At 41.7% G+C, this 27,596-nt stretch overlaps 1 protein-coding gene across 3 annotated transcripts in view; it reads right to left on the bottom strand.

Annotated features, from left to right (window-relative positions):
• Window positions 1-27,596, bottom strand: part of ENTPD1 (ectonucleoside triphosphate diphosphohydrolase 1) — a 61,677-nt gene that overhangs the window by 15,929 nt on the left and 18,152 nt on the right. The window contains exons 2-6 of one of the 3 annotated variants that reach the window (XM_020803084.3): window positions 13,646-13,770; window positions 12,396-12,513; window positions 11,837-11,987; window positions 6,775-6,934; window positions 3,049-3,285 (exon numbers count right to left, since the gene is read on the bottom strand). In XM_020803084.3, coding sequence (XP_020658743.2) covers window positions 3,049-3,285; window positions 6,775-6,934; window positions 11,837-11,987; window positions 12,396-12,513; window positions 13,646-13,770 — 791 coding nt within the window. The remainder of the gene's footprint in view (window positions 1-3,048; window positions 3,286-6,774; window positions 6,935-11,836; window positions 11,988-12,395; window positions 12,514-13,645; window positions 13,771-27,596) is intronic. The other 2 variants (XM_072995734.2, XM_078389391.1) reach the window with 2 other exon arrangements.

Genomic DNA, 27,596 nt, shown 5'->3' with positions numbered 1-27,596 from the left:
AGGCAGATATGATCGCACTTTTCAAATTCTTGAAACATTCTCATACAGAGGAGGGGTTGGATCTGTTCTTGATCATTCCAAAGTGCAGGACACATAAGAATGGACTCAAGTTACAAGAAGCCAGATTTCCACCGAATATCAGAAAAAAAATTGCTAACTCTTACAGCAATATTACAACAGAGGTGGTGAGCATTCCAACACTGGAAGCGTTGAAGAGAAAATTAGACAACCATCTGTCACACATACTTTGATTTAGATTCCTGCATTAAGCATAGGTTGGACTCAATGACCTTATAGGCCCATTCCAACGTGATTATTCTATGATTCTGTGTATGGAGAACACATGCCTTCTTTCCAAAGTCTTTCAAAAATGCTGCCAGCTTTGTAGACAAGTCATATGCGCCCCGTGCACTTTGTCTCTATTGAAAATAACACTTTTTTCCTCTTTAAAAAAAGAACCAATGTTTGCTGCTACTGCAGATTCAAGAGGGCAATCCTTGGTGGATGCAAATTGAAGGAGGACAGACCACAGGCTGCACATTGCCCACCCTCGTCCACAGGCTGCATGTTGTTCACCTTAGTCGACATTCGTAGATGAAACAAGCACATCATAATAGGTTATATCCAGAGATGAGCATGAATAAAAAAAAGATAGTGATTTATTTTGATTTTTGATTCACCAAGATTGATGAATCACAAATTAAAAATTTATGAATTTTTCTGATCAATTCTTCAAATTTAATACCCTGTAAAATGCCCCGAAGGACCTAGAGACACCAAATTCATAGGAAAGCTTTCCCTGGCTCTTCTCAATAAGCTCTGCAAGTTTAGTAAAGTTTGGGTTTTGGATGTCCAAGTTATACATCCACAAGGAGAGCCCCTCCCCCCAGGAAAGTTTCCTCCAGGCAGCCAGAGACACCAAAATCACAGAGAAGCTTCTACCGACTCTCCTCTATAAGCTCTCCACATTTGGTAAAAAGTGGGCTACAGACATCCAAGTTATACATCCAAAAAGTGGGTCCCCCCAGGAAATTGCCCTTTAGCAGCTAGTTTGGGGAAAATCCTGCCAACCTAGCAGTTTGAAATGCGAGTAGATAAATAGGTACCATCTCGGTGGGAAGGTAACGGTGTCTAGTTGCACTGGCCATGTGACCACAAAAAAGTGTCTTCGGACAAATGCTCTACGGCTTGGAAACGGGGATGAGCACCGCTCCCTAGAGTCCGACATGACTGGACTAAATGTCAAAGAGAATCTTTACCTTTTCTTCACCTTGGGGAAAATGAATCTTCACCAAACTTGGAGGGATTGTAGAGGAGAGTCAGAGGAAGCTTCTCTGCAATTTTGGTGTCTCTATGTACTTTGGGGGATGTTTTATAGCCAAACAAATAAGTGAATAAAAATGGTTAAAATTGATTGATTCATCAGGGGCATTGATTCGTACAAATATGAATCAACAAGTTAGCAATTTTTGAATGGATTTGGTGCAGAGGTGGGATTCAGCAGGTTCTCACCTATTCTATAGAACCGGTTCCTAAATGTACTGTTGGTTCTTAGAACCGTTTGCTGGCTTGAGATGAATGAAGGAGGAGGGGCCAGGTGACCAGCGACGAGCGGGGGGGGAAGGGGGCACAATTAGCTGCCTCCCTTCCCGTGCCACACTGAGCCGTCTGAGGTGGGGTGGGGGTGAGAGAGACAGAGCCCTGGAAAGAGCAGAGGCATCACTGGGGGGAAAGGGGGGAGGATGACTCCTTGAGGGGTGGTGATTGACAAGGCATGTGGGCAGGACACAGAGGGAAAAAGTTTTGGAGTGAGACCGCTTCAGTCAAACACCCAACCGTCCTCGTTTTACTATGATTTTTTTCAAGTTAAAGGTACCACATAAGACTGTTGCTCTGCCTAGAAACAGTTTTTTAAAAAATATCTGAGAGAATATCCAATGCATGAACCAGTGACGGTCTCACTGATCCACGCAAGCAAGGTATGCAATAGAAAAGTCACTCACACCACAAAGAGATCAAACCTCCAAGCCTCATTTAGAATAGCAAAGAACTTTTCCTCCTACCTCAAAACTGACAATTTTGGGAGACAAATGGCACACATATGGCCCACTCTGTTAGAAGGAGGAAGACAGCTATCAGTATTTTAACACTAGTAAGATTTACTATTCTTGAAGGCCATATATCCAGGTCCAAGAAAGGAAAACACATAAACATATAAATAGATAAGGGGAATCAAAACTCTTCTCTCAGAAGCGGCCGCCGAGGGTGAGGTGGGGAGGTGGAGCCTGCCAGGGCTCTGAGGGAAGCCATCATCACCACCAGCGCCTCCACCAACACCAACACCCCTCAAAGCGACTGGCGAGGAGAAGCGGTGGGTGAGGGGTGGAGGGGAAAGATGGAGGAGGAGGAGAACTCAGAGAAGTCAGTAACTGCAGGACTGATTGAGGTGGTGGGGTTGAGGTGGAGTGGCGACAGATTGAAAAGAGACCATACCTTCCAAGCCAGAAGGAAGTGTGTATGTGGGGGGGGGGGGAATAACTCCACAACAGGTGCATAAAGGCGGCCTCCAGGTAACAACAAGCAGGGCTATCAGTCATTTCAGGAGCAGGAAAGGGGAGGGAAGCAATTTTTGCTGGTGAGTTATAGGGTGAAATAGGAGGTAAAGGGAAGGAGAGATGTGTCAGTTCTCTGTCAAACTTGGTCATAAGCACCCACTGTGAGGTGTGTGTTTGTTTGTGTGTGTGTTTGGCACATGCCCATAGTGAGGGTAACAGCAGCGGTATGTCCAAACAGATACACTGTTTGCGCATACCGCTGGGAGACCACTGTGGAAGAAACCCTCATCGGATCCCACTGTCCTGGGCATTTATTTATTTATTTATTTATTTGTTTGTTTGTTTGTTTGTTTGTTTGTCATCAGGACATAGAACCTGTTGTTAATGTATTTGAATCTCACCACTGATTTGGTGATTCATTTTTTGATTTGTGGCCATCTCTCATAGACTTCACTCTCCATTTCTTAACACACTGTTGGCACTCCAAACTTACCAGGACATCTTTGAGCACTTTAAGGCGGAGTGCCTGGTCCTTCCCATAACAAAGGAAGCTGTGTGTATACACAGTGTAGTTCTTGCCATAGAGATAGAAGTTCAGTGTATCTTCTGGTGTCTCAATCTTGTCCTGATCTGGTACAAAGGTGATCTGTGTTGAGGCTCCTCCAAGATCCAAGGCCCCAGTTGTCCCAGTACTGGAGAAGGTATGAGGCAGAATACGTGGCCACACTGACTGCAAAACCAGATTGAAGAAAACAACAAAGCCAGGTCAAGGGATAGAAGAAGCAGTCTGAGAGTGGAAAGCACTTCATAGGACCCAGAAAATGAAAGTGGATGTGGGGGGCATACCAGAACCGAGATGTTAGGACACATAGAAGTCTGTTGATGAGAACAGGTCTGTTGATAAGAATAAGGGAAATGCAAGTCTAAAGCATGGGGGGGTATTCATGGCAAGAGTAGAAATGGACACCCTTCAGCAGAGCTGAAGACAGTAAATTGTAACATTATGTATGGCTACTGGTAATAAGCTTTGGAAATGATGCATAGAAATGTGTATACTTTCCATTCTGTTCTATAAAGCTGTATACAGTGGAATGTATTTCCTCTGACCCAATAGGGTGATACTACAGTGGAGGAAAGATCTAGCGAGTGTCCAGTGTTACAGAACAACATTTTTTTCTATGTAGTCATCTACTATTGTTAACAATTATAAAGTCATTAAGTCCCTATTCTATCTCCCCAATCTTTAATAGTGTTTGGGGCCCAGATTGTCTGTATCTCCCTATATGAGCCAACCTGGACTTGTGGGAAGGACCTTTGTAAGAAAAACTGGTGAGGATGGAAGAGAGAGCCTTTTCAGAGGTTGCTCCTAGGTTGTGGGATGTCCCTTCCAGAAGATCAGACTGCCCTCTACCTTCTCTTCTTCAGGTGCCAGGCAAAGACCACCCATTCTCAACAACTGAACACACCCGAGTTTTTCTTCCAGGATGCTGTTTCCTTCTTTTCTTTTCTGGCAAGTCCCTAGTTTTCTAAGTCTTTTTAAATAGTTATTACTAACATTTTAAAGATTGTTATATGTTTGAAAATTTTGTAAAGCTTTAACATATTATGTTTTTCTTGTTGTTTTGGAAAACATCTTACATACAACTATGTTTTGCAGGGAATAACTGTGAACTGCAGGGTTTTTTTCCTCACCCCTCTTCATCTAGCAAGAAGTGGTATGATGAACTTTGCCAATATACATTGAGGTGTTCGGTGTCCTATTGCCCTGTCTCAATATTTTGGCAGCTTTCCTCTGTTACAAGTATGATGCCATGCTTTACATATGTCCCTAGGAGGTGTCACTATGTGTGCAAAAGTACATCTTCTTTCCAACCATTTCCTCATTCACAGTTCCAGTCTGCCCAGCTATTTACTCACTCCTCCATCAGTCTCATTGCACCACAGATAAATCCTGCTCGTTTCTGTTTCATCTGAGTTCATTTTTACATCTCCATTATGACTCTACTTTTACTCTCTCCTTAGTATTGACTACATGTGCTGTCATGAGGACATGTCAGTAAAACTGCATAAAAACTTGATTAACTCTGGACACAAGGCACAAGACCCCAGTGCCAGGCTCTGGCCTCATGAGACAGTTTTATAATATAATCATAGAATTGCAGAGCTGGAAGGGACTCTATAGATTATTGAGTATGGGAGGCACAGTGGGAAATCAAATTCTCAAACTTGGCTCCATTGCCCGATACCTAAACCACTGAGTTAACCAGCAGTTCCATATGTTTGACTTATTAACTGAAACACTTTTGTGCAGCTCTGCATGCATAATGCAAAGCTGTGGCAGCATTAGTGAAAAGCACAGTACAGTAGAAGAGCTATTCACAAAACACTTCCACATGTGTGCTGTGCAATGGTCATGAGAGGTGCCGTACAATCAACTGCATAACCTTATTGCATAATGTTGGCTGCCTAAGTGAAAATGCCCAGCATGTATATACTGGCTAACTTTACATTACACAAGAATGTACAGGATTTCAGCCACTGTGGTCTTTCCCTGACATTACAGGTATGAACACACAGGGAAATAGATCACAATTTGGACTGCTTGTGGAGTGGTCCAGTGCAATCTATTTCCTGGTAATTGTATGATGCATGGAGAAATGGGCTCCAGCTGTAGTTGTAATAAAAACCTTAAAGGAAAGAATTTAGCATCCTGTGGGATGATAACTAGCATCTTCATTTTTTCCAGATGTTTTTACAAGAAAAAGCCCTATCAAGGGCTAAAAAACAATACAAACATAGAAGCAGGCAGTACCTTTATGGGACTACTGGGGAAAAAAGGAGATAGCTAGCTTTCAGTGGTGATTCATCTTCATTAGGTTTTGCACCAAAAGCATGTGTAAAATTATGTGTTGAAGTCTCAAAGTTTCATGACATGGTGGTTGTTCATGCCAGGCAAAGTTTTCTTAGGGTGAGTTGAGCAATATGCAAACAGCTTCGGAACAGTGGGTGGCTGGAAACTCCTCTCTAAGCAGCATCTTGGAATTTGTCATCCATATATTCAAACAAAGAACCACCAAACAATCTGTACTCTCCCTCTGTCTAGAAGGACCATCTAGGAGCACTCTCCACCTGTTATGGCATTTCCGTGCTTTGAAAAGCAATGTTGCTCATCATCATAATAAGCAGTTACTGTTATTCATTCATTCATTCATTCATTCATTCATTCACTCATTCATTCATTTATTTAAATTCCACAGACTTGGAAAAAAAGAGCAAGATGATCAGATCAAGAGTATTGCCTTAAGATAGTGACACAGAACATGGAAAACCCTGCTAGCAATGCCAGGAACACTGCAGCTTTTAAAGGGATAAAAGACCTTCATGAGTAGAAGAGATCTAACTTTTACTCCACTGTACTGCTTTCTGCACGGCTGGATTTTAGGAAGTGTGTGTGTGTGTGTGTGTGTGTGTGTATGTGTGACCCCTGCAACTGGATGGCCTTATCCCATTAAAAAACCTGCATTCTCTGTTGCACAAACAATAGCCTAAAATAGCCCAGAGAACAGAAAGCATAGTAATAAATGGAGGAGGCAAGGGAACTCCTTTCCAACCACCTCACTTGTAACAGTGTTCAAGGTGGCAATGCTACCTACATTTCTGGGTGTTCAGAGATCATTTAATGTGTCTCCTTGCACTAGTCACATAATCACTGGGTCAACTGACTGATATAGAACATACACATCAGCTATCAAACTTGTACAATGATCTGATTGTTTAAGTTATAAAGAGGGGAAGATACGTAGTGCATTTCAGTTTCAGAGGCAACCTAAGGGTCAGATCACATGTTAAGACAACTGCCATATTTCTTCCTATTAACAATTTTATCCCTCCAGCTCTCATATCAGTGGCTGAAGACATCAGGTATGCAAACAAACTGTGCTAGCCAGACAGTCTTTTCCTCTTAAGAGACTCTTTCTTTCTAGTAATAACTGAATTGTCCAGTTTGCCTTATAGAAAGAATTCTTAATACAAAACAGCAGCAATATGTTTGCTTTCTGTTGTTTCTGCTACAATACTATGATCCTTCTGGAGACTGTTTCGCATGTATCACATTTTCATACTTTAAAAGTGGAGTTGGAGTCAAGAAAGATTGAAGGGAAGCAAAGCGAGGCCCAGCTTACTGGTGCAGGACTTTTTTTTTTTTGACATGACACATTACCTCTTTGAAATTTCCCAGCAGATAATTAAGGGTGATCCAGCCATAGGCACCTTCTTCCTTACCGCTGAGGATCCTGGCACCCTGGAACTTGAAGGGGTATAAGCATAGCGTCTCCTCTACTGCAGAAAGGACCCTTTTAGCAGTTTCTGCATTCTCCATTCTGCATATAAGGGGAAAAAGGGGTGACAGTGTTATACTACGATCACCAGCTGCCCAGGGCCCACTTCTGATGCTCTACTTCCTCCTTGGTTGTTGTTGTTTTAAGTCCATGGTGGAGTGAAAAAAACAATATAAGATGTGTATGTCTGTTATATAGGGTAATACAATGTGGTAGTAACAACCAAAATTATAAAGAAGGACTGTAAATGGTTTTCCAAGAGGCAGACAGTAATTATATCTTGTTCTGCCTAACATTACAAAAGGAAGGACATGCATTCTTTGCCTTTTTCTAGAATGTTTTCATACAAGCATCTTTTAAAATAAAAATGACATAAGAAGTAGTTTTCATGCCACTGTACCCTGTTGTTTCCAGTTCAGGCATGTGTGATATTACAAGGACTCTCAGGCATACGTTTACATCTCTAGGGATTTGCTAAGTGTTGGTAATACTGGCATTGAAAGTAGGCTGATAACCTGCAGAATAACTCCTTGAGTGATGGTGACAATTATGGGTAGCAATAACTCAATTAGATGTAGCAATAACTCTAGGCAGCGTGGTGTAGATGGCAGATAAAGGAAATTGAGAGCTGATGTTTCTCCAATCCCCACTTGTTTTTATATGTGCAAACATGGGAAGACTTGAGGCTTGCAAGACCAACTCTGCATCTTCTTAGAAGATCCATGTGGCATTTATGTGAGGTCAGCTAACTTCAGAAATAAGAAACAAGCAGCTTTGGAACACACATGCTCAGTCCAGGAAGCTGTGTTTAGTTCCAGAATCCTCCTGTATAAAAGGAGTGCAGGGAATACTTGTCAAATTTGCAGATGATACCAAATTGGGCGGAATAGATAATACCCTAGAAGACAGAAACAAAATTCAAAATGATCTTGATAGAATGGAGCACTGGGCCGAAAGCAACAGAATGAAATTCCGCGGGGATAAGTGCAAAGTACTGCACCTCAGAAAAAGAAACCAAATGCACAGTTACAAGATGGGGCATAGCTGGCTCTGCAAAACTACGAGCAAGAACGATCTTGGAACTGTCGTAGATCATAAGCTAAATATGCGCCAACAGTGGAATGTGGCTACAAAAAAGGCAAATGCTGTTTTGTTTTGTTTGTTTGTTCAGTCGTTTAGTCGTGTCCGACTCTTCGTGACCCCATGGACCAGAGCACGCCAGGCCCTCCTATCTTTCACCGCCTCCCGGAGTTGTGTCATATTCGTGTTGGTTGCTTCGATGACACTGTCCAACCATCTCATCCTCGGTCGTCCCCTTCTCCTCTTGCCTTCACACTTTCCCAACATCAAAGTCTTCTCCAAGGAGTCTTCTCTTCTCATGAGAAGGTCAAAGTACTGGAGCCTCAGCTTCAGGATCTGTCCTTCCAATGAGCACTCGGGGTTGATTTCCTTTAGAATTGATAGGTTCTCTTTGCAGTCCAGGGAACTCTCAAGAGTCTCCTCCAGCACCACAATTCAAAGCCATCAATTCTTCGGCGGTCAGCTTTCTTTATGGTCCAGCTCTCACTTCCATACATCACTACAGGAAAAACCATAGCTTTGACTATTCGGACTTTTGTTGGCAAGGTGATGTCTCTGCTTTTTAAGATGCTGTCAAAGTTTGTCATTGCTTTCCTCCCAAGAAGCAGGGGTCTTTTCATTTCGGGGCTGCTGTCTCCATCTGCAGTGATCATGGAGCCCAAGAAGGTAAAATCTGTCACTGCCTCCATATCTTCCCCTTCTATTTCCCAGGAGGTGATGGGACCAGTGGCCATGATCTTAGTTTTTTTGATGTTGAGTTTCAGATCGTTTTTTGCACTCTCCTCTTTCACCCTCATTACAAGGTTCTTTAGTTCCTCCTCACGTTCCGCCATCAGATGGGTATCATCTGCATATCTGCGGTTGTTGATATTTCTTCCTGCAATCTTAATTCCAGCTTGGGATTCCTCCAGTCCAGCCTTCCGCATGATGTATTCTGCATATAAGTTAAATAAGCTGGGGGACAATATACAGCCTTGTCGTACTCCTTTCCCAATTTCGAACCAATCAGTTATTCCATATCCAGTTCTAACTGTTGCTTCCTGTCCCACATATAGGTTTCTCAGGAGATGGATAAGGTGGTCAGGCACGCCCATTTCTTTTAGGACTTGCCATAGTTTGCTGTGGTCCACACAGTCAAAGGCTTTTGCATAGTCAATGAAGCAGAAGTAGATGTTTTTCTGGAACTCTCTGGCTTTCTCCATAATCCAGCGCATGTTGGCAATTTGGTCTTGAGTTCCTCTGCCCCTTCGGAATCCCGCTTGTACTTCTGGGAGTTCTCGGTCCACATACTGCTGAAGCCTACCTTGTGTGATTTTGAGCATAATCTTCCTGGCGTGTGAGATGAGTGCAATTGTCCGGTAGTTGGAGCATTCTTTGGCACTGCCCTTCTTTGGTATTGGGATGTAGACTGATCTTTTCCAGTCCTCTGGCCACTGTTGAGTTTTCCAAACTTGCTGGCATATTGAATGTAGCACCTTAACAGCATCATCTTTTAAGATTTTAAATAGTTCAACTGGAATGCCATCACCTCCACTGGCCTTGTTGTTAGCCAGGCTTTCTAAGGCCCACAACCTCACTCTCCAGGATGTCTGGCTCTAGGTCAGCAACTATATTGTCTGGGTTGTCCGGGATATCCAAAACTTTCTGATATAATTCCTCTGTGTATTCTTGCCACCTCTTCTTGATGTCTTCTGCTTCTGTGAGGTCCCTTCCATTTTTGTCTTTTATCATGTCCATCTTTGCACAAAATTTTCCTCTAATATCTCCAATTTTCCTGAACAGATCTCTGGTTTTTCCTTTTCTGTTATTTTCCTCTATTTCTTTGCATTGTTCATTTAAGAAGGCCCTCTTGTCTCTCCTTGCTATTCTTTGAAAGTCTGCATTCAATTTTCTGTAACTTTCCCTATCTCCCCTGCATTTTGTTTCCCTTCTCTTTTCTGCTATTTGTAAGGCCTCGTTGGACAGCCACTTTGCTTTCTTGCATTTCCTTTTCTTTGGGATGGTTTTTGTTGCTGCCTCCTGTACAATGTTACGAGCCTCTATCCAAAGTTCTTCAGGCACTCTGTCCACCAAATCTAGTTCCTTAAATCTGTTCTTCACTTCTACTGTGTATTCGTAAGGGATTTGGTTTAGATTATACCTGAGTGGCCCAGTGGTTTTTCCTACTCTCTTCAGTTTAAGCTTGAATTTTGCTATGAGAAGCTGATGATCAGAGCCACAATCAGCTCCAGGTCTTGTTTTTGCTGACTGTATAGAGCTTCTCCATCTTTGGCTGCAGAGAATATAGTCAATCTGATTTCGATGTTGCCCATCTGGTGATTTCCATGTGTACAGTCACTTCTTGTGTTGTTGGAAAAGGGTCTTTGTGATGACCAGCTTGTTCTCTTGACAAAACTCCATTAGCCTTTGCCCTGCTTCGTTTTGAACTCCAAGGCCAAACTTCCCTGTTGTTCCTTTTATCTCTTGACTCCCTACCTTAGCATTCCAGTAGGCTGCATTAATAGAAGTATAGTTTTCAAATCCTGTGAGGTGCTAGTCCCCCTCTATTCAGCACTGGTTAGGCCTCACCTTGATTATTGTGTCCAGTTCTGGACACCACACTTCAAGAAGGATGCTAACAAATTGGAACAAGTTCAGAGGAGGGCGACAAGGATGATCAGGGGGCTGGAAACCAAGCCTTATGAGGAAAGGCTGAAAGAATTGGATACGTTTAGCCTTGAGAAAAGAAGACTGGGGGATGATATGATAGCACTTTTCAAATATTTGCAAGGCTGTCATACAGAAAAGGGGCAAGTTGATATGTTCTCGATCATGCAACAATGGGCTCAAGTTAAAGGAAGCCAGATTTTGGTTGAATATCAGGAAAAACCTCCTAACTGTTAGAGCAGTATGAAAGTGGAACCAGTTACCTTGGGAGTTGGTGAGTGCTCGAACACTGGAGGCATTCAAGAAAAACTAAGATAATCACCTGGCAGATATGCTTTGATTGTATCCATGCATTGAGCAGCGTGTTGGTCTTGATGGCCTTGTAGACCCCTTCCAACTTCACTTTTCTATGATTCTATGATAAGAAATCTGATATTGAATGAGAGTTCACATTTATTTCTTAAAGTCTTGTTGTCATGAAACAAAGAAAAACGATTTGCAAACTGCTTAAAAGGAGGAAAAACTCAGCTATGACAATCAAGTTAAAGAACTCTCTCTTTTAATGATGAGTTATAATAATATTCTTAGAACTGCACAGCTGGAAGAGACATGACACATTACCTCTTCAAAATTGGTAGGAGGTATGGATCATCAGAAAAGACCCTGATGTTGGGAAAGTGTGAGGGAAAGAGGAGAAGGGGACGACAGAGGATGAGATGGTTGGACAGTGTCATTGAAGTGACCAACATGACTTTGACTCAACTCCAGGAGGCAGTGAAAGACAGGAGGGCCTGGCGTGCTCTGGTCCATGGGGTCACGAAGAGTCAGACACAACTAAACAACTAAACAACAACAAATGGATCATCAAGTCTATCCCCTGTCAAAGAGGCACAGTGGGGAACTGAACTCCCAACCTCTACCTAAACTACTGAACTATTCAGCATTTCATCTGTAGCATACAAGTTACCTTGCAGTTTAATACCAAGACACAGTCACAAGCAATGTGTGAAAGAAGGCACATTTGTAAAATGCAGGAGTTCGACAGGGAATATTTAACTAAGTCCTCCAGGAGCAGGAGAAGAAAAAGCCAAACAGGAAATAGATGAAAGCTACTTGTCAAGGCCAACCTCAAAGAAACATCTGAAAACTACCACCCATTACCTCACCCCAGCAAATACTGCCTTTTAAAATAGCGTAGTCTGCATTTTAGTCTCATACCTCAGCAGCCGCATGCCTGCAGTTGCTCCCAGGTAAACTGGTGTCTCATGATGTTTTGCCTGTGGCACTATCTCTTTTGCCCAATCCATGCAATGCTTAAGGGAGACACCAGCTTTTTCCACAGCACCAGCATAAGATGAAATTCCTGGACCTGGAGTCAAGAAAAGCAGTAGTTTGTCCACTAGTTTTAGTCCAGAGTTAATATATTATGCAGGAAAAGCAACAACTCTATTCCAAGATAATTCAGATTCTTCAAGGAAAAAGAAAAGCTGAATTGTTTAATTGGTCTAGGCTTTGAATTGAAGGATAGGCAATTTGTGACCACTTCAGCAGCAGCAGCCAGCAAAAACAATAGTTGGAGATTATGGGAACTGCAGCTTATCAACATCTGGAAGGTTGCCTATTCCTCCTGCATGGCCAGAGCCTCCATCCAGTAAGGCCACGAGCTGGAGAATTCTGGGAGTTGTGGTCAAAAAAGAGGAATAGCTCCAAGCTCAGAGGACATACATAACTTCCTTTGATCCTATGAATATTTGCCCCAGGACTCCCATTTCCTTACCTTCCACTTCACAGGCATGCACTTGCTCAACCACTCCGGTGTCATTCTCTTTCTCTGCTGGCCATTTATATATGTACAAGTTAGTATGAGAAGAGCCAGCATCCAGCACAACCCCATACTACAAAAGACACAGATCAACAATGTTATTCCACAAAACTAAGCCTATTGGGAGGATGTGGGAGAGGATGTGTTGGAGATCTAAATCTATTTAGAATGTTATTCATCCTTTCTTTCAATTAGCTAAAACAAAAGCTATGTTTGCCCATCTTTTAAAAATGAAAATCTATTTCTTTTGTTTCCTATTTTTTCTGCAACCCATCTTGCATATTGAAAATAGCTGATAGTGTCAGTTTACATTTAAATTCTGTGGTCCTATAAGCCCCTGATCCACCTGCATAGGTTATAGAAAGCTCAGGTCCATAATGAGAAGCCATGATTGTTGTTTTTTAAGACTCTTCTGACATTTGCAGGTCATCATTTGTCCTTCTCCAAGAGCATACTTTTTAATTCAATGCATGAAAATGGTGTGACATGTAGGATCTTTGAACCCAACTCTCTGAATGTTCTTTCCACCTGGAGAGACGTGAACTCTAGCAAATGCCTAGCACCAGTACTAAATTGTTAAAGTACTACAACCAACAGAAGAGCATTACAATTGATATGAAAATACTAGGCCAGTAAAAATTATCTCAGGGATACATCTGGTGGAAAATTGAGAACAACAAAGGAACAGAAGCATTGTGGGAAATGCTCTGTGAATGTTTTAGATATCTTGCAACTAAGAGCTTAAGCTGATGTTTCACAAACTTTGGAAATGGTTCCAGAATATTTGAAAAGTAAACAAAGACAGCTCAGTGGTTTAGGTATCTAGCTATGGAGCCAGAGGTTGGGAGTTCAATTCTCTGCTGTGCCTCCTGCAAGAACAATGTGCTGTATAGCCATGGGCAGGCTTCACAGTCCCAGGACGCCCCCAGAAGACAGGAACAATGAAAAACTTCTGCATATTCTCTATCAAGAAAACCCTGAAAAGGGTCACCGTAAGTCTGCATTCACTTGACAGCATGCAATTATTTATTTATAAACAAGGAATAAGGGCAACACTGAGCCTCCCAATGCCAACTGGCATGGAACACTAACTATATCCTATATGGCTGACTTTTCAAAGCATGCCTTAGGTTACTCTGAGCACGCTATAGAATTCCCTGGCACACCATCCTAGAGCTACAGGAAGACACCATTCTATAACTTACCTTACTGTTCCTTGAAAAACGATGGTTTTGTGTAACAGCTACGGTGATTAAAGCAATTATGGCCACCGTCAAGAGAAACCCTGTGATGATGTATTTGGGCCGGAAACACTTCCTTAGCTTGCTGCCTGCAATTACAGCAAAGAAAATGTGGTATTAAAATAGTAACCACACAGCATAGCAACCTAAACTTGAAAATAAGAATCTCTGCATGAAAAAGTTATTTCTAACTCCCAGAATCCCCCAGTCAGCTTGGCTAGGGACTGGGAGATTCTGGGAGTTGTAGTTGTGAAAACATATGCTCCTAAAAATACTAATTATTGAAACAGACACAGATTTTCTCCGAGTTATCACACATATCTAGCTGTCAAAAACTGATTTTCTCTCTTCTAATATGAAGAGGTGATGTTGCAGGGGAAAAAAAACAAATGATGGCACTAAACAAATCCTGTCCAATGTATTTTCGAAGGCTTTCACAGCCAGGATCCGATAGTTGTTGTGTGTTTTTTCCAGGCTGTTTGGCTGTGTTCTGAAGGTGTTTCTTCCTAACATTTCCCCAGTCTCTGTGGCTGGCATCTTCAGAGGACAGGAGTTATAACTCTGTCTGTAGAACACAAACAAAGTTCAAATCATGTCCTCTGAAGATGCCAGCCATAGAGACTGGCAAAACGTTAGGAAGAAAAGCCTCCAAAACATGGCCAAATAGCCCCGAAAAAACCCACAACAGCCATCAAATCCTGCCCACTCTGAGAATGGAGCCTACTTCAGTAAAGCTGGCAGACATCAGTTTCCACTCACCACACCAGTTTTAAGTCCACATGTTAGATCTCAGTCCAGCTGTGCAACAAGCTACTATGCCTTTGTTTTTATTTGTGGCCTCTGCATTTTGACAGAGGCTATGTTGAGAGTGTTCCTAGATTTGTCTCTGTGCCTGGATGTAGCAACAGCCAGAAGTGCATATGCACAATTAAAACTGGTATGCCAGCTGCATCTGTTCCTGGAGAGATCTGATCTGGCCATGGTGACACATGCCTTAGTTACATCCCAGATGTATTACAGTGACACACTCTATATGGGGCTGCCTCAAAATAGTGTCTGAAAACTTCAGTGGGTCCAAAATGCAGCAGCCAAATTGTTAACTGGGGCTGGTTATAGGGAACTGTATAACTCCTATTACAGGCTGCTGATCCATATCCTGGTACAATAGAAACTTCCTCCCACAGGAGGCCAGGCTGGTCCTATCTTTGCTGCCCTTCTGCAAACAGGTGAAGATATTTATCTTCAGGCAAGCTCTCTCTCAGTGACATGCTGCTTTGAATGCATTTTGGTACTGCTTTTTAAAAACAATTTCTTAGAGTTGTATTTTTTAATCCTTTTCAGTATTTGTCTCTATATATTGTTTTTAGCTTTAAATATTGTCTTTTAATGATGTAAGCTGCCTTTTAAGGAGAAAGAAAGAGTGTGTATATATTCCTTGAACATGTTTTTGACCCTTAAAAGTCGTTCTGGCAGAACTGTGCATCCGTCTCAAAATGCTGACAACAGTGAGATAATCAGGCTGGACACAGTGGGGGTCCCAAAGCAGTTTCTTATAGAACTCTAGCTGTATCAGTCCAAAATATATATTCCTGGACTGATATAGCTGGAGTTCTACAAGAAACTGCTTTGGGACTCCCACTGTGTCCAGCCTGATTATCTCACTGTTGTCAGCATTTTTGAGACAAATGCAGAGTTCTGCCAGAATGACTTTTAAGGGTCAAAAATATGTTCAAGGAACATGGCATTCCACCAACCACAGGATTTTCTTAGTGAATTCATAATACCAGTTTTGGCTATGTTGCAAATTTTATTATTTTCTCAGTGTCTGTCTAAATAAATATACTCAACATAATTTAGAATCTTCTTTTGAACTCTAGACTAAAAGTTGGAAGAATTATTTTCTTTCTTCCTTCTTCCCCATACCAGCATCTCTGATATGACAGAAGTTATTCTTTTGTTCAGCATATCAAACGTCAAGATTTCTGAGGATGGAAATCAGAGGCAAGGAAAGATAGTCACTGCTAAACTATACAGGTAGCCTATTGTGCATAAATAATAAATAAGATGCTAGCTCTTTGGTTGCAATATTCAAAGCTTTTGGTCAAAACACAATTGCAAATGTGCTTTTGGAGACAGATCTGCAAACTATTACACCTACAGATATTAACCTTTTTTGTTTTTTTGCCAGTCGGCAAACAGAAAATACAATAAAAAGTGAAAAACAGACTTTCTCAATGCAGTGGTAAGCAAAAGAAGAAGGCTATGTTTAGTTGGCTCAGAAATACTTCTGTTATAACCAATTAACCTATCTTGGGCCATTACTGTAGTTCAGAAACCACAAGAGAAATGGAATCACCAGCTGGCTGAACTGCCTATGTGCAAAGGGACCTCCCCTACAGATCTTTCTCTTGTAGGTGCCTGATGTTCCCCCCTTATACTCTGGCTGTGGTTATGTAAAATTCTCTTCCCTGCTCTCTCAGCCAAACCAGACAGACAGTGCAGTCCTAGTCATGTCTACTAAGTGATAAGCCCCATTGAGTTCTATGGAGATTATTCCCAGGAAAATTTGTAAAAGCTTAGATTCAACTAGGGTTGGCCCTGGAAAGCTTTATTATTAAAAGAAACTGGAGGAGCATAATTACGCATAAATGTTGGCATGACGATGCACAAATAAATACTTTGGGAGGGAATAAGAAGTCATTTTATATATAAAAAAACTATTTTGTAAGTACTGTTCCTATTCCCCTCTGTCCCAATTCCCAGTGTTTCTGTTTTCATACATTTATGTGTCCTCACCTGGACTTTTCCAATTCTATCCACACCGAGGAGGAGGATCACAAGCAAGTGCTGCATAATTACTGAGGTCTATTTAATGCCATTTTGAAGTGCAGCTCTATTGGAAATAGAACAAAGAACCTGCAACTTAATTCTGGTTCTTAAAGGTATTACAGCTATCCTCGTTGAATCAAAAGGCTTTTGCTTAAAATTAGCCAGAGCTTAGCTACAGAAAACTTCAGAGGTGATGATCTGATTCTAAAATAGGAGTGGGAAGGAGGCACTCCAGGATGTATTAGCAGATCTCCAGGTGCTTTGCAGAGTTTCTGACTCCGTTATATACTAAGAAAACTGGGGGGGGGGGGGGGGGGGGAACCAACCTCTAAGATAAATTAGGCTTGAAGGTGAACACCAGAAGTAGTTTTTTAATTAAAAAGACTGCTAGCTTTGCACTGATTCTATACAAATTATTGACTGGAGACTTGATACCACTCTGTGTGTGTATTCACTGGGTCACTGTTTTGCTCCTGGTTCTGTTCAGTCAACCTTGAAGTTCTAGTAGAAGATAAAACAAATCCTGGAAGCCTGAAACCTGCCAGTCCTGCTCCGTACTGTGTTAAATAATATACAGTACAAAGGGGTAACTTTGAATATGATGGAAATGTCTCTTTTCCATCATTGTGAATACCAAATCTCCTCCTGTCTGAATGAAGGGGAATGGAATGAAGGACTTCCAAGTGAGATTTTTCAGCTTTCTAGATGATTTGCTCCAAACATCTCTGCTTTTTAAATTCAAGCATTGCTGTATGATACTCTGCCAATCAGATAGCACATCAGGCCTCTGGCTGAAAGAATTTGCAGCAGGGAATATATCAAGTAGTTTAAAGGAGTGAGCAACTCCCTTCTGATTCACTCCTCCCTATCTTTTGATATATATATATATATATAGAGAAAAAATAAATTGGAGAACAAGCCTGAGAACAGGGCTGGAATCTATTCTCGTTCTGAAGGCTGCAGTGAGAGTGGCTAGAAACATGGTGAGTGTGCCTAGAAAGGCTGGGAAACTGGATGACTAAATCAAAGGAGGACTCCCAAGCAAGGGGAAATCCTAGGATGGCAGACAGCCACTTCCTTGGCTGTTGAACAAAGTAGGAGGCAAGTGGGCATGAGGTGTGGGTGGCGGTGAGGGAGGAGGGAGGCTGCACATCGACGGGCTCTCTTTGGCTACATCCAGCTGGCTCAAATCAAATCACTTCACTTTTGAGCAGAGAAAGCAGTGCCCGTGATGGAAATGCCTAATTTATTTTCCACTCATGTCAGCTTGTGAAAGAGAACCATAGTTTGGAGATTTATTACTTCTCACAGTTAGCTACTGCCCACCCCATCCTGCATTGACAGCTTTTCATCTCAATTTTCTGGTTCACAATCTAACATAAGAACTTTTCCCCACTTCATAATTTTCTTCACGAACACAATTTAGGATGCTTTACATGCTTTCAGAATGTATGTTTGAAAATATATCTGGATTTGGAAACACAAGAACACATAGCGTTAGATTAGCACTATGCAGAATTTTTGGAGGTGCAACAAATAATTTTCCACACACAAGGGGAGTATATCAGCCCTGTCTGCCCCGTTGCCACTTTCCTCAAATGAAAAGGAGTGTTATTCTTTGGCCAAAATCCTGTTGCACAGTTATGTAAAAGGTATAACTTTCAGAGGCAAACTGTCGTAAGAATTTTTTCTAGACATTATCTATTGCATGCCGAGTTGTGCAACTCAGCATGCAACAGAAATTGTAAAGCCTACGGACATTTCTTAAATTAACTGCAATTAATTTCTTGAAGTTCCCTTTTTGTGTATCTGAGCAATAGGATTTCAGCCAATCTTATGTATCAGACTCTTGATATAACTGCTGGTCTTGGAGAAGTCAGTCATGTCTTCTGAAAATAATGCAGCAAGCACTCCTCCACAGCTGTTAAAATTCGTAAGTGTGCTTAAGTTTGCCCTAAAATTGGAAGATGGTTACCCACTTAACAATGAAAACACCACATAATCACTGCAGCGCCCTTTCAACATATTTTTATTCTGAAACCTGCTTTCAGATGTGTGAGTTGTTTGGGGCTGAGCCATGATCTCAAGTAGGCTCATCAGCAAGTTTATTTATGCATTGCTTTCACCATGTGTAATACTAAGGCAGAATCTTGGCAGAGTATATGTTAATTTGCTCACAGCTCCAAGGAAACCATTGACCTGATTTGCTTTCCCCCCAAGCAGTTGAGTCAGGTGGGGAATGTAATGCCTGAAAAGATGCAGTAGGAAAATAATGAAAAAGATATATTTGTTTTCCTGACAGAAAAACTTTAAAAATATTAACTTTGGAACATTACAGAGCTTGGATTTTTTTGGGACAACAGTTCCCAGGACACACACACCCCGAAAGCATGACCAGTAGCGATGCTGGTTGGGGGATTCTGGGAGCTGAAGCTCAAAAAAGTAACTTTTCCATACTCTATAATATTTGCAGACTAGAGCTGGTAACAATTCCTAAAGAAGCTGTCCCTTGCTAATTTTCCTGCCTGAGAGTATGGCAGTTCTGCTGTCCCAAGCCATAGAACCACAAATGCCCCAGAGACAGAGAAACCCTCCCACTCTCCTTTCTCACAGGGGTTCACACACCCCGGAAATGAGCACAAAGGAGCTTTGTGCTCGCTATGGAATCCCAGCTTTTCTGTTTGTGTTGGCAGCAAGTTTGCAGTTTATTTCTGGCAAAATGTCGTCAGGGAGGTTACAGACAGGAATTCCCTGTGACCCAGCCAGCTCAGCCTGACAATCCCCCCATTCACCACATCAGCACTGAGCACATTCCTTCCATCTGGAGACAGGCCCGTTGACTTGGTCCAGGCTCCAACAAGGCAGAGAACAGCTCCAGCTGCATTACTCTCCCCCCCCCCCAGCCACAAGCAACAATGAATGGCAGGTTCCCCTCCCCCAGAAGCTTCTAAGGGGCACTCTCCAACTGTGCTGAACTGTGCACAATGATGTTCTCCATTGTGCTGTGAGTGATCACCTATTTGGGGAGGTCTTTAGGGGTCTCGACCCTTCTCATTTGGTGCTGGAGAAGTATATCGTGGGTGATGTGTCATGAGAAACCGTGTCATGTGGTCCTGGGATATAACTCTGCTCTCAGAGTCCAACCATCCAGAAGGCCAGGCCAGGATTCACACATGGTCAGAAATCTAGCTGGCAGCAGGTGAATTCTAAGAACTGTAGTCCAAAAAGGTAACTTTAAAAAACTCTAGTAATGACTATGTCATGAGGGGAAGGTCTCATGATTCCTAATGTATACTCCTCTACACAGCTCATTGCCACTAGAGTTGATGGCTCTAATCCATAAGGCTTTAAAACAGGGTTAGAGAAATTCATGTGCAGAATGAAGCATCAGTTAGCTGCTAGTTATATGTCACCTCCAATACCAGCAGTAACATACCCGCATATATCAACTGTGGGATGATGCGAGAGTGTACTGTTACATTTATGTCCCATTTGTGGTGAACAGACCTTGATTTGACCCAGCATGACTAATTTTCTTAAACAACTACAGAATCCCTGTAGACTTCAGAGGCTGCAGAATTCCACCACTGTGCATGGGAACTCCCTAGCAAGAGAATTTACTGACAAAATATGTGAAAGTAACTAGCTTCAAAGTTTTCTGAAATGCATTAAAAAGAGAAAACAGCATAAGATGATTTTCAAAAGGAAACCAGCACATATTGGAAGCCTGTCTTGAATTAGTGCCCTGTTCCTCTGGTTTTCCTAGAAAATAACATTGATTGACTTAAGCATTTTTTAAAAATCACGAATAACATATGATTTATTCATAAGCTCTATTGAAGGACAGCCCCCTACAGAACTCATCTTAGCTCCTAGAATGGTGAAGGTGATGGGTGACACTAGATAAATCTGTCTTGTAGTATTGTGCACAGTTACAAAGAAGCCAGAGCAAGAAAAGGGAACAAATTCAGACCCATGGTTGCTACCTGTGGAAATAGGAACAAAAAATCCAGGAGAATACATTCCTGTTCCTTCATTAAGGGCAGGCAGTCCTCAGCCACCTGGGCTACTGAGCCCCTTTCCACTCCATGTTAAAAAACTGTTTACATTGATTAATCTAATACAGCTTACTTGGTCCAGTATCGCTTTCAGATTCTTGTTCAGGGAAGTAACTGCCTCAATTCAGACCAGATACCATAAAAATGTTGGTGGCACCTCGCTTCATAATGTTGTGCTCTTCCTAGGATTTTTGTGTGAATTTCAAGGACCTTGGAGCAGATCCTGAACTCAGAAGATCCTGAAGGATAGCTGCAACAGACAGGAATAGCATTCCCTCAGTATCACCCTCTAAAATACTTCCTAGGAAGAAGCAAGACCTTGGATAACAGAGATGACTTTAAATAATAGCGTAATAAATAATAACATGCCATCAAGCTGAATACAACTTACGCTGACCCTTTTCAAGCTTTTCTTGGTATAAAGTAGTCATGAGTGATTCACCAGTGTATTCTTCCAAGGGCACTCCCATATTCCCAATCTAGTTTCCCCAAGACCACACGGGCTTGTTCTTCTCCACAGAAGCATATGGAGGAATTGAGGTCTTAATCCCTGGCTCTGGTGTTCCAAATCATTGAGCTATCCAGCCACCTCAAAGCATACTACTGCCAATTGTTATTAAAGTATCTTAAGAGGTCTAGGAAACTCAGCATGATCATATTTCTGCTGTCTCTTCCCATTCTATATTTTCAGACAAGGAGATCACACAACACAGTCAGAAACTGCACAGAAAAGGACCTGAACCAAACTTTATCCCAAAGCAGATCTTGAAAAAAAAAATCATTTTTGGACTGTAAACCACACCAGCCCCCACCATAGAATTCCCCAACCAGTCTGGGAAACATAAGGATAAAGGGAGAATGTCATGGACTAATCATCTCTGAACATCCTATCTACTTCCTCAGGTAATATGTGGTTTAACAAAAACAGCAACTGTGACTTGCAAAGGAGAAGGTGACTTCAGTGCCAATTCAGCATGGAAAGCTTTCTTAACCTGATCCCATTCTGCTGCACAAGAATACTGTAACTATCACTCCATCTAGCCCAGCCAATGACCATCCTGGCTGGACATGATGGGACTTGTGACCAACACCTCCTAGGATAGAAAACTGAAGAAGCTGCAATATCATATTGAAGGTGTAAATGGGTGTAAGAATTTGTCTGTAAAATGTTTGACAAGTATTTCAATGTGCCAGTCTGTAAATTGCCCAGGATACCAAGAGTAGAGTTTCTTAATACAGCCCCAAACCTCTAAAGCAGACCAGACAACAGCTGAATCCAACAGCTTTTAAAGAGAAATCATCTTAAGCAGTTCCTTATTCAAACTGATGGGGCTACAGAATTCTGGAGTTGATTCTCATACTCACCAGACAATGACATTTCCATTCGCTCATATTTTTTAATCTTCAAATAAGGTTTCAGAACCAACCATACTGTGTCATGAATTACATCTCTTGGGGCCTGGGTGTGGGGGGATGAGAGCTTGAGTAAATAGTCTTTGATTGGAAAAAGAATGATGTAAAAATTAAAGAATGTTTCCATAGTGGGAATCTCTTACTCTGCTTTTCTAGTTTCTGCTAGGTGACTCAAAGGATCTCTTTTTGGCCGTCTTCCCTCTATATACACTCTCCTTAAATGCACTTAGCAAATCCCATAGTTTTCAGTACTACATGATACTCAGTTGCACCTCTATCAATCCTTATTTTTTTCTTAACTGAAAAGTGGTGCAGTAGTTAAACTGATGTTGCTGTTTAGTCATTTAGTTGTGTCTGACTCTTTGTGACCCCATGGAGCAGAGCATGCCAGGCTCTCCTGTCTTCCACTGCCTCCCAGAGTTGGGTCAAATTAATGTTGGTAGCTTCAGTGACACTGTCCAACCATCTCATCCTCTGTCATCCCCTTCTACTCTTTCCTTCACACTCCTAATATCAGGGTCTTTCCCAGGGAGTCTTTTCTTCTCATGAAATGGTCAAAGTATTGGAGGCTCAGCTTCAGGATCTGTCCTTCCAGTGAGCACTCAGGGTTGATTTCCTTTAGAATTGATAGGTTTGTTCTTGCAGTCCAGGGGACTCTCAAGAACCTCCTACAGTACCACAATTCAAAAGCATCAATTCTTTGGTGGTCAGCTTTCTTTATGGTCCAGCTCTCACTTCCATACATCACTACAGGAAAAACCATAGCTTTGACTATGCGGACTTTTGTTGGCAAGGTGATGTCTCTGCTTTTTAAGATGCTGTCGAGGTTTGTCATTGCTTTCCTCCCAAGAAGCAGGTGTCTTTTAATTTTGTGGCTGCTGTCACCATCTGCAGTGGCCATGGAGCCCAAGAAAGTAAAATCTGTCACTGCCTCCATATCTTCCCCTTCTATTTGCCAGGAGGTGATGTACTGCACCCAAAACTGAGCTCATGACCCATAGGATTCAATCTCAGGTAGCAAGCTCAAAACTGACTCAGCCTTCCATCCTTCCAAGGTCTGTCAAATGTGTACCTAGCTTGCTGGGGATGGTGGTGGAGGCAGTGTGTAGCCTGCATAATTAACTTGTACACCACCCAGCAAATGCTTTAAGCACTATAAGGCAGTATATAAGCAGAACACTTTGCTTCAACTATCTACCAGCCCCATTTTAACAACTCCAATCAGCTCTTCAAAATCTCTGCCTAAAGAAGCTTCATTGTCATCTCAAACCCAGTAGATCTAAGACAGAAGTAATTATCCTTTTTTCCAATCCCCCGTCCTGCTCATACTTTATGTATTTACAACACTGTTAACCACCCTGTTAAACAGGCAAGTGGCTTTGGCTTTTATCTTTGGTTCTTCTCTGCCCTTTGTTCCCCAAATTCAGTCTCTAATGAACAGTCTATCTTCAAGAACCAGAAAGTGACCATAAGCCTCCATCCTTGGGATTGAAGATGAATGAGGTAGAAGTTCAAAGACTGCAGGTACACAGAAATTCACCTTGGAGAAAATGCAGAAGTGATAACCTAACTTTGAATTATATACAAGTCTTAACTCCGAATAAATGAAGAAATTCAAGAATGCTCTGATGAGTGCCACAGATGGTGAATGCAGCTTGCCATACTTTGAAAAAATAGTAGCTTACCTAAGGTAGTATGTAATACAAGGCATTCAGGAAGAAAGAAGCAGAGTAAATCATGGTTTGATAGGATATGTTGAAGTGTCAGTTAAGGAGGGCCTTGATTAAGATGAAAAAATCCAGAACAGCATATGATCTAGATATCTTCTTAGATCTAACAAGAAGATATACTCAAGTTTAGCACCAAAAGAACATGGTAGCTATTAAGCAATCCTGGCAGGGCTGTGATACTCACCAAGGGGAAAGATGCCAAAACATGAACTCTTATTTTTCTCCCTGTCAGCCAACTGCCTTGTCCATTTTTAAAACTGTGATTATATCCCACCTTTTGTGACTTACTGTTCTGTTTTGATGACCTTTGGTTACCTGAGCTTTCACTTTTTTGGTAATATGACTGTAACTGTGTTTAGTTACAGTGGACCCTCAACTTACAGACGGCTCGACTTACAGACTTTTCGAGTTACAGACTTCTCTGGCTGCAAAATTTAGATTCGACTTGCAGCCAGAGAATCGATTTATAGACCAGAAAAAAAAAAAACAAAATGGAATAAAAATAGAATAAAAACCACTGGTTATGGGATTAATCGGTTTTCAGTGCATTGTAGGTCAATGGAGATTCGACTTACAGACTTTTCCACTTGCAGCCACCATTCCAATACGGATTAATTCCTTAAGTAGAGGGTCCACTGTACTTGTATAGCTACAAGGTGTGAAAGGATGCTTTGTACCACAGGCCAGCAATTTGTAACATGCTGATGCTTTTGTAACTCAGTTTTGTAACTGCTTTGTGACTCAGTTTTTTGAAGGGTAACTTCCAAAGCCCTGCATTTTCATTGCTCTTGAGAAACCACTAAAGAGGAAAAAGGCAGTAGAGCTGCAGAATGCTTTTAACTGAGACCACTAGGAGGTGTCCATCAGGAAGAGAGCTTAGGGTGATGCTAGGACTTGCAGTTCCAGAAAAAATAAATTTTATTTGGAAGCTCCCTAAACCTAAGCATATATAACCAAACACTGTTTACTGGATTATGTCTTCTTCCATTCCCTCCTCTTCATTGTCCCCCTGCTTGTTTAACTTATATGCACATATGCATCAAATATCAGATATGAAAGGAAAATCAATCAGCTGTTTTTCAAGGAGTCAGGCCAGGTATCTTCAAGGTAAGCCCCAAACCTGTATTTGCAACATAGCTTTTGGAACCCTCTAGCTCCTTCTTCAGAAAAATGAAGCAAAACATCCCAATCTGCCTTTCATCTCTGCTTGCTCTCTCCTTGGGAGTTTAAAGCCTAGCTCTGGTCTCTCCTAGAGGTCACCGCTTTCACCCTCTGTAACAGGGTGCCTAAGATCAGAGATTAGTGCATATTGCTGCCCAGCATGAATATCCTGCTCTGTTCTTTATATTGCTTGTATTTCCAATTCTAATTATTATGAACAAGAAGTCCCAAAGTACATTTAAACAAGAAAAACAACAACAAGGACAAGAGCCTATTGTGGGACAGATGAAAGTCTTCATACAACTGTGCAAGAAGGCCCCGCATCACAGCAATGAAAGAGTGGAAAGAAAAGCAGATCTTGTGAAAAGATTGCCAAATGAAGTGGGAAGATTTCCTCTTTGTAAATGAACTCTTACACAGAGCCTCAGTTGTTGTCCACAAGTAGCAGGTGCAGAAATGGCATTTTAAGGGGAAAAAAAGTCTGTGACTTGAGAGCATCATTTTTAGAAATGGTTACTTGGTTGCTAACATTTATATCCTGCTATTCCTCCAAGGAGTTCAAAGCAGTTTAGGCAGAGCACCAGAAATCTGGGCTAGTAGCCATTGAGGATTCCCTCTCAGTGTTGAAAGACTCTTTAGGAAAACAGGGGGAAAAATCAAAGCGTTCAGGACACAATATGGTGTGACGAATGGTACAAAACCCCTAACTATTGGGCTTGCTTCTTTAAGAATCCTTGTGTCTGCCAACAGACTAGCTACTGCATTTCTCCATGGCGACCCTTCTCTTTTTTAAACACTTCTCAAGATACACAAGCTCTGTCTAATAGAAAAAGATGGCAAACATTCCATTAGTTGTCATTTTTCAATTGTAGCATTGAAAATATGTTAGTCAATGGACTGCTAGCATTACAAATTCTGCAGCTATTCAAATTTTTTTCTGCTTATTTACATGAAGAAAACAGACAGAAGAAGCCATGAAAGGGCTTCCAGTAGAAGCCCCCAGGATAATATGTGATTGGATGTTACCTTCCCATTAATGAATCTATCATTTTGGCACATAATAACACATGTAGAATGAATGTTGTGAATAGTTGTGAAAGACTGCACTGTCAGATCACACATAAATGGGATCTGCAGAGATTGCAATATCCTGCACCGTGATCAAATCCAAGTAGTCAAATAACAATCACATCAGCCTTGCAGTACAGTCAAGACCCATATCTTCAGGCAGCCTTTTAAGGGTTATAACTGAATTCCTGAACCCCATTTTAGCAGATAATTTTAATCTTTTTTATGTTTTCATGTTTTAATCTTTTAATTGTATTTTAAATCATATATTATCTTTTAATATTTAACTTATTGTGTTTTTAAATTGTGTGAATTTTAATGCTGTGAGCTGCTTTGGGTCCCTTGTTGGAAGAAATGCGGCATCATCATCATCATATCATCATCTTGCTGTCAGTTGCCATTGGCGTCAATGTTCATAGGGCTGGTTGGGACTGCAACAATACCCAAGGAAACAGTGAGCTGGCAACTACAGACATCGATGCTGTGCCTTCCAGTGCTCCAGCATTCTACAAACACTGTCAGTTTTTATTACTGCTTCCATCTGTATATATGTGTATCAACAAAACATGCAGCAGGTGCATAGGTGGTCCACACACATAAAGCACCTGCTGAATATAGAAAGGCAGTGCATGCTAGCTTTAAAGCCTTAGCAGGCAGAACCTGACCAGTGCCCTGAATTTCATGTGGCTGCAACTGAAACCCTACTCCATTAGTACAGTGTATGCCTGAGGTCCAGAGAGTCCTTCCTTTGGGTTTGTTCCGGACAGTAGTTGCTGGGAATCTGTGTTTGTCATCTGTCTGCAGGTGCCTTGAATGCATAACTCTGCTATATGAACCAGTTCATCATTTACCCATGTGGGAGGGCTGAACCTGCTGCTGTGAAGGCAGACTGGTAGACAGACTGAAAATGATTACGTACCCTGGTAAACTGCACTCATATTTTGATAGTTCATAAGCATTCTGAAATATTCTTTTCCAATAGCAGTAAATTGCACCACCTTAATGTTCAGCATACATGTTATGCAATGGCCCTATTTCCCAATGTGTGTGTAATAGTCACTGGTAGCACCCACAATGCACACATAATCAAGATATCATGGGTAGAAATCAACCTAAGAGGGCAACTTGCTGCCAAAGGGTGGTTACTGGGCAAGATCCTTGCATGTGTTCTGCCCACCAGTGCCCTGTGTGCTCTGAATCTTTTCTGTTTTTCCAGTGATTATGGGATTCCACTCTTTCTGTACTTAAAGTCCCACACAGGTGGCCAGTAGAGGTAGCACTCAATGAAGCACAACACAAAATGTGAGACCGCATTGAAGGCATCTTTGACTAAGGTTAATTTTTGACCCTGTACTACATAGTTAGCAGATCTTATATTTCCCTAGGGACAGTCATTAAGAGGGTTATTCCCTGCCCAATAATCTGGATTATGTGATGCCTAGTGTCAGAAGGACTACATAGAACTGGACTGTGTGAAAGGTGACTTTGCGACAGAGTGTCTGAGAGATCCTTTGAACAGGACACACACTGGGGTTATACTTTGCAAGGCAGGTTACCATGTTCTGGTTTATTGTGTATTTGGATGCATGCTGGTTTTGCTTTGGTAAATGCAAGATGCCTGATAGGTGCTCTTTCCACAACTGGTGGCAGGTGTCG

The sequence above is a fragment of the Pogona vitticeps genome, chromosome 3 (genome assembly GCF_051106095.1).
Source record: "Pogona vitticeps strain Pit_001003342236 chromosome 3, PviZW2.1, whole genome shotgun sequence".
NCBI lineage: Eukaryota > Metazoa > Chordata > Lepidosauria > Squamata > Agamidae > Pogona > Pogona vitticeps.
Note: the sequence above shows the minus strand (reverse complement) of the source record. Positions and strands in the feature narration are given on the sequence as shown.